This window comes from Denticeps clupeoides, unplaced genomic scaffold (genome assembly GCF_900700375.1).
Source record: "Denticeps clupeoides unplaced genomic scaffold, fDenClu1.1, whole genome shotgun sequence".
NCBI classification, from domain to species: Eukaryota; Metazoa; Chordata; class Actinopteri; order Clupeiformes; family Denticipitidae; genus Denticeps; species Denticeps clupeoides.
Window position 1 is genome coordinate 25001 of NW_021629866.1, and position 7500 is coordinate 32500.

Sequence of the window (7500 nt, forward strand, 5' to 3'; positions counted from 1 at the left end):
AGCACCCACACACACACACACACACGCATACACACACACATTCAGCCACTCAGAGCACCCACACACACACACACACACACACATTCAGCCACCCGGAGCACCCACACACACACACACACACACACATTCAGCCACCCAGAGCACCCACACACACACACACACACACATTCAGCCACCCGGAGCACCCACACACACACACACACACACACATTCAGCCACACAGAGCACCCACACACACACACACACGGTCACATCTGCACACACAGTTGTCAGTCGCAGTGTGATGTTGTTCACCGTGCAGCTGCTCGATGGGGAACACAGCTGTGCTGGAAATGTCCGGGTTTCATGATATCACTCTGTCCTGGGGTTTGTTCAAAAGTTTTTTCTTGGGTTTTCAGCCGTCTCTTCCTCTAGGATCAAAGTCCCACAGAGTCCCTTTGTAATTGTAATGAGGCATATTTACACGTATCTGTGTGTGTTTGTGTGTGTGTGTGCCAGGTGTGAATGTGATGCTGCGTAAGATTGCGGTGGCGGCGGCATCCAAGCCACAGGTGGAGATCACGCAGGAAGGGGAGACCCTGTCCATCCGCACCTCCACCTCCGTCAGGACCACCCACGTCACCTTCACCGTGGGACAGTCCTTTAACGAGACCACCGTGGACGGACGTCCCTGCACGGTAACGTTCGCACACACACACACGCACACACACACGCGCACGCACACCTACACACACACTCGCACGCACACCTACACACACACGCACGCACATCTACACACACACGCGCACGCACACCTACACACACACTCACACGCACACACCTACACACACACACGCACGCACATCTACACACACACGCGCGCACACATGCACACACACACACACGCACACACCTACACACACGTGCGCACACACACGCGCACACACACACACACGCACACACCTACACACACACTTGCACGCACACCTACACACACACACACAAACACACATACACACCTACACACACGCACACACCTACACACACACACGTGCGCACACGCACACACACACACACACACACACACACACACACATACAAGCGCGCACACACACACCCCCCCCGTGCGCACACACATGCACACACACACATACACACCTACACACACGCGTGCGCACACACACACACACACGCACACACAGATGCACACACGCGCACACACACACACACGCGCACACATGCACACACACTTGCACGCACACACACACACACTCGCACGCGCACACACACACACACACACGTGCGCGCACACACACACACACACACACGCACGCACACACACACACGCACACATGCACACACACACACACGTTCGCACACACACATGCACACACACGCACACACACACACACACACACACACACGCTGGTCTAAAACCTCAGCAGCTTCTCCTGCCAATAGAATCCTAACCAGCGTTCCCGGCTGATGCCACCACGGCTCCAGTTTCAACTCCTTCAGTAACGCTGCCTGTCTTTTCCATCACGGCGAAACGTGGACTTCGTCTTCTCGTTTTGTTGCCATTTCTCACATCCGCCCGGTTTGTTTTTGTCTGATTTATTGGGTTCCACAGCGTTCAGAGAGTTTAATCTGTTTTCCCCTCCATGTCCCACCTTCCATTCACCTCATTCCCATCCCTCCATCTTCCCAGCGTGCTGCCGCTCGATCATCTCCACAACAAACACAACGCACCAACAAGCAACAGCACACATTCACACGTCCCAGCTACTGTCTCTGTCTCGCGGCGTCTCCGTCTCTTCCCCTCATTCCAACACGCTCACACAATGTCCAACATCACGCCCTGAAAACGCTGAGATGCTTCTGGCTTTCGTTCCAGAGCTTTCCGTGCTGGGAGACAGACAGCAAGATCAGCTGTGAGCAGACGCTGCAGAAGGGAGAAGGTCCCAAAACGTCCTGGACCCGCGAGATCACCAACGACAACCAGCTGATTCTGGTAAAAAGAACTAAAACAGCACCACTGTTACAGCGGTGTGTGTCGCCGGGGACAGATTCCATCAGGGACACCGGAGACACACACCGCTGTCCAACGTAGGTGTGGACATTCACGTCAAACTCCACGTCTTTCTGTCTTCCAGACGATGACTGCCGACAACGTTGTGTGCACCCGCGTCTACGTAAGAGAGTGACGAGACAACCAGGGGAGAAAAAGGACCAACTTCTTCTAACCGTCTTCTTCTGTCCGCACTAACACAGCTGACTCCGCCCGCCTGGACCCGGCCGCGCCTAGTTTACAGTTATGCCAGAGTAGTTCTTGTAGTTGTTGTCTCCCTGTCCCACGTCCTCGGTGTAGCTCAATGGATGTTTTATATTTATTTTATTTCTCCTGCTTTCACCACGTCTAAGAAGACAAGGACAGGAGTGAAGCTCGTGAACTCTACTGTTGCACCACCTTGCTTGTCGACGATTTTGAAAAATAAAGCATGTTAACTAGTGAAGATGTGAAACTGAAGAGAAGTGATTGTCACTGTGAAACACTGCAGCACAGCATATAGTGCACACAACAAAATGTGTCCTCCGCTTCCATCCACCATGACAGGCACCCGAGGAGCAGCGTGTGGGGACGGGGCTCAGTGGCACCTCGGTGGATCGGGATTCGAACCGGCAACAACTGTCCCACTGTTTCTGCCCGGTTCATACCCCATCATGCCACACATTAATATTGTGCTCTTGCATTAGTTAACAACTGATAAGCAGCAGGCCTGCTAGCTAACATGACATCCAGGACATTTCTGCGCATGAATGAGAAGGTGCAGAGTTGCAGGAGGAGGAACAAACTGCCGTGTTAGGAAGCATCTTTCTTGTTTTCAAAGTTTTCATTTCAAGTTAATGGTTAACCAGGAGAGCCGAGAGCACAAAATGAGAAAAAATGATGTCCTCAAAATGCAGTTTAATTGATGAAGCATGATTAAGGCCCACATGCCCACACCACTGCTTCAGAAGCAAATCTTTGCACCACATGTGTCTTTTTCATGCACGCAGGCTGGTATTCGTCTTATTTTAGCACTTCCATCAGCTGTCTGAACTAGAATAACTTGTCCAGCTTGTCATGTCGCTCGGCCGTTCTCTGGCCTGGCTCTGTTCCTCTGCCTGTCATCACACTGATAGCTTTTCCTTTCCACTCCTGTCCATCTCGATCACGATGCTTCAAGGTCCAGGTACCGCTGATTGCTCTACCTGGAAGACCTGGTTGGAGTCGAGCGCCATAAAATGGTGGAAGGAACGATGAGTCGGGGAGGGCGAGGCAGGCTGGCAAGTCCGTTTTTACAGGAAATGCCGATGCACTTACGAAGAGTGTGTGATTGACAGCAGATGTGCTGAACCAGGAGCGGGAAGGAAAATGCTGATGGAGGACAGAAGAAGGCCATTAGACAGCAGCCATATTACCTGACCATTCAGGTCTCCAGCTGTACTTGGTTATAGCGTGACCCCAATAAAGCCCCTTCCTCTGCCTACTGCCCTAATAAAGGGCCACATAACTACCCACCCTCTGCGTTTATTGCCCCCTGGGGCAGTAAAAGGCAGCTGTCTCTGCCCGTTCAAAAATGGCCGGCCTGAGCAAGGACACACTCACATACCGTACTAAACACAAAAACGACTGAGCACACACGTCCTTTTCTCACACACTTACGTGCAAATCTGGACACAAGCATGTGTACCAGCTGCAGGGCTGGAGTAAATGACTATATTTCATTTGATGTATCACACTGTCAGGTCCTTCAAGCAGCAGCCATCACGACCCAAACAGTCAAAGACCACACGATAACACACGCTGACTCAGAAGTGAACAAAAAGCACCGTGCACTGACAGTGATGAATTGCACAATCAAGCCAACATTTGTCAAACTAACAAGCCATGCAGTAACAATCCAGTTATGTGCATTTCAGTGCTCGATACGTATTAAAAATATCCTAATGTAACCTCTTTAAAAAATGCAATTTTGCTAATTTGTTTGCAGAGAGTTGTTCTAAAAGGAAACTGGCGCCCCGTGGCGCCCCGTGGCCCAGCGTTCCAGAGGAGCGAGGGAAGATTGATGTGCACGCTCAGCCAGAACGTAAAGGTTTACAATCGTTTGGTGACACTCAGGTCAAGTGCACTTAGACAGCGACTGTAAAGTCTGAGAAATCCCCCACACCAGAAACAGGGGGCTGTGGGTAATGTGCTAGGATTATGGCCACTTTTGGACAAGGCCTCTCCTTATTATAAGGTAAGTGGCGGGTGAGCTGCCACATTTTCCACCAAGCGCCTTCTTATCCAATTCCGTCAACAAGCAGGGTGCAGAATTCAAAATGGATGAATGCTGACCACAGCATTTGGTCAATCCGGGGAAAAGCAAACAGGCCTCACAAACTTCCCATGGACGTGTTGCCTCGGCATGAGTCTGCAGCAAACTCCAAGATTCCGGATTTTGGAACAAGTTTGCACATGGACATGTGAAATCTCCTGGAAGTGGGTAAAAGTTTCTAAGATCGGGTCCAAGTTTCCCTCGGGTCCTTAAATTCTGCCAATCAACAGGAATTCACAAATCTTTGTATATGTTGAAATATTAGTGATTGATTATATTACCAGTAAAATGATAAAACAAGCGAAATCTGGGGATAAAGAGGCAGACAGCAGTGAGGAGAAGCAGGGGATCTGACGCTGAACTCCGTGACTCGGGCTCCCTTTATAAAGCCCACAGGGCTTCCATGGCGCTGGGAGGCTCGTCTCCGGTTCACGTAACATAAACAGGGAAAAGAGAGCGCTGAGAGGGAACGTCTATGGAACGTCTTCATAATTAGGCCTTGATGTCCCTGACGAAGAACAGTTGAAGAGCTCGTGGACGGAATGGGACAACTTGCTTTCTCAGCATGATTTAAATCCATATTCTGCCAGTGAGGTTGTCTATTTGTCTCACATCTGTGCTATTGTTGTGAACACTGCGGTGAAGTGTGTTTTGGCAGCAGCACTTGCCCTGAACGCCCAGTATGTGATCTAATTATGTGTGTGTGCGTCTGTGTAAGGATGATTGCGTGTGAACTGCCTTGTTAGGGTGTTGTTATGTAAGTGCGTGAGTTAGTGAGAGTTGAGCATGTTGGAATCGTTGTGGATCCCTGTTGTTGGACGGCCATGTGTAGGTGTTCTCGTGTGTGTAAATGAGAATGTGCTGTATGCTTGATATGAATATGTGGGTCTGTATTTGTGTGTGTGCGAGAGTGTGTGTAGGTGTATGTGTATATGCGTGGAGCAAAATTAAGATAAAAGTTCATAGAAAATCAATCAACCCACAAAATGGTAAATGAATAATAAAGGGATCAATATGTCTAAGCTGAATAATTATGTAACTTTACATGATGAGAACAAAGCACACACAACTTCTGAGTATATCAATAAGAAAGAGAGGATTAAATATCTGGTGCTAATCATTTCATGTCACATTAATTACAGTCGGCCAACAAGAGGCCGGAGGCTATATGGCCCAGTTGACTGCGGTTGTGGGTTCACCAGCACTGCTGCCTCGGTGTCTTAACCAACGGTCGCCGTGACTCACATTATCAAGCAGTCGATTAACAAGAAATACCACAAATGTTAAACCCGCAAAACATGCAAATACGCATCCCGGCCTCCTTCATGCCGTAAATGTGCTATTGCGACACGCTGCGTTGGAAGCTGCCTGCCGTGTTCACCGTGCTGCAGAGAGACAAACAAACCAAAGAAATGGTCATCAAACTACATATAAAGGGGCTACCAAAAGACACATTTTTCAGCCTTTGATATTTGGCAGCCATTTGACAAAATCATTTAAGTTCATATTTTTCCTCATTATTGTACACACAGCACCCCACAAGGACAGAAAAACACAGAATTGTTGACATTTTTGCAGATTTACATTTTACATTTATGGCATTTACCAGACGCCCTTATCCAGAGCGACTTACAGTCAGTAGTTACAGGGACAGTCCCCCCCTGGAGACACTCAGGGTTAAGTGTCTTGCTCAGGGACACAATGGTAGTAAGTGGGATTTGAACCTGGGTCTTCTGGTTCATAGGTGAGTGTGTTACACACTAGTAGGATTTATTAACAAAGAAAAACTGAAATATCACATGGTCCTAAGTATTCAGACCCTTTTCTCAGAATTTAGTAGAAGCACCATTTTGATCTAATACAGCCTTTAATAGAGTATTTTTGGGAAAGATGCAGTAAGTTTTTCATACTTGGATTTGGGGATCTTCTGCCATTCTTCCTTCTGGCAGTTTGGGTGTTAAACGTTGGTGGACGGACATTTTTAGGTCTCTCCAGAGACGCTCGATTGGATTTAAGTCAGGGTTCTGGCTGGGCCGTGCAAGAACAGTCACAGAGTTGTTGTGAAGCCGCTCCTTCATATTTTAGATGTGTACTTAGGGTCATTGTCTTGTTGGAAGGTAGACCATCGGCCCAGTCTGAGACCCTGAGAAAGTCTTCGTCCAGGATGTCCCTGTACTTGATGATGGCGAACTTTTGAGGTCAGAAATGCGGAATTTTGTATAAATGGAGACAAAAGTCATGACACAAAAAAATTAATTTGATGCGTTTTATGACTAACATACGGACAACCTGATGGACAACCCATACTATATTTAAAAAGCAAAATTATCATGTCAAAATCATCAATATAGGCTGATCATATCAGTACATACATTTATCATCTGGGTTCCAAACGCAGTGATCAGCGTTTCTGTTCAAAATATTAACATTCAAATATGAACTCTATAGATAGTTCTATATGGTGCTGCACAGAGATCTCTGCGTTCCTGCTGGATACTGTGACTCTGTCACCATCTGCTGGAACCTCAGTTCAGAACCTTCCTACTGAAGCACAGACCACTATTTATTTATCTTGAGTTTTATTCTGCTCTTATTTAATCTGTATTTGTTTTAATGTAAATTTGCTGATGAGATGAGTATGTTTTGTCCATTAACTTCAAGAGAATTATATTTTGGTGGGTGAAGCCTATGAACCCAAAGACCACAAAGTCACAGGTTCAAACCCCACTTACTACCATTGTGTCCCTAAGCAAGACACTTAACCCTGTGTGTCTCCAGGGGGACTGTCCCTGTCACTAGATCATTCTGAACAAGGGCGTCTGTTAAATTCTGTCAGAAAATGTGCGGTTAATGTGCATTTAAATAAAGCATCAGCTCAGTAAGCTTTTTGCCAAATCGATTGTGTAGCCAACCAGACCGGTCAATCCGCTGCTTTGACTGCTAACAGGACAACTTGTAAAAACTGAGCACATGGACACAGCACTGCTGTGGACAAGACAATTGGCCCGTTGTCCTGTCTCCGTGGAAGCCACTCTGTCCAAACGAGCAGGACAGAAGTCGGTATTTTACTCCGTGGCGACACCTGCTGGCCGCCGTCATATTGCAGGAGTTCAGCTCCGACTTAAACATCTAATTCTGGCTCTCGGTGTTCTAATCAGCA

At 47.7% G+C, this 7500-nt stretch overlaps 1 protein-coding gene across 1 annotated transcript in view; it reads left to right on the forward strand.

Moving 5' to 3' along the window:
- Nucleotides 1–2492, forward strand: part of LOC114776117 (cellular retinoic acid-binding protein 2-like) — a 4745-nt gene extending 2253 nt beyond the window's left edge. The window contains exons 2-4 of the mRNA XM_028966725.1: nucleotides 499–677; nucleotides 1874–1990; nucleotides 2133–2492. Of these exons, the coding sequence (XP_028822558.1) occupies nucleotides 499–677; nucleotides 1874–1990; nucleotides 2133–2183 (347 nt within the window). The 3' untranslated portion in view covers nucleotides 2184–2492. The remainder of the gene's footprint in view (nucleotides 1–498; nucleotides 678–1873; nucleotides 1991–2132) is intronic.
- The last annotated feature ends 5008 nt before the right edge of the window (nucleotides 2493–7500 follow it).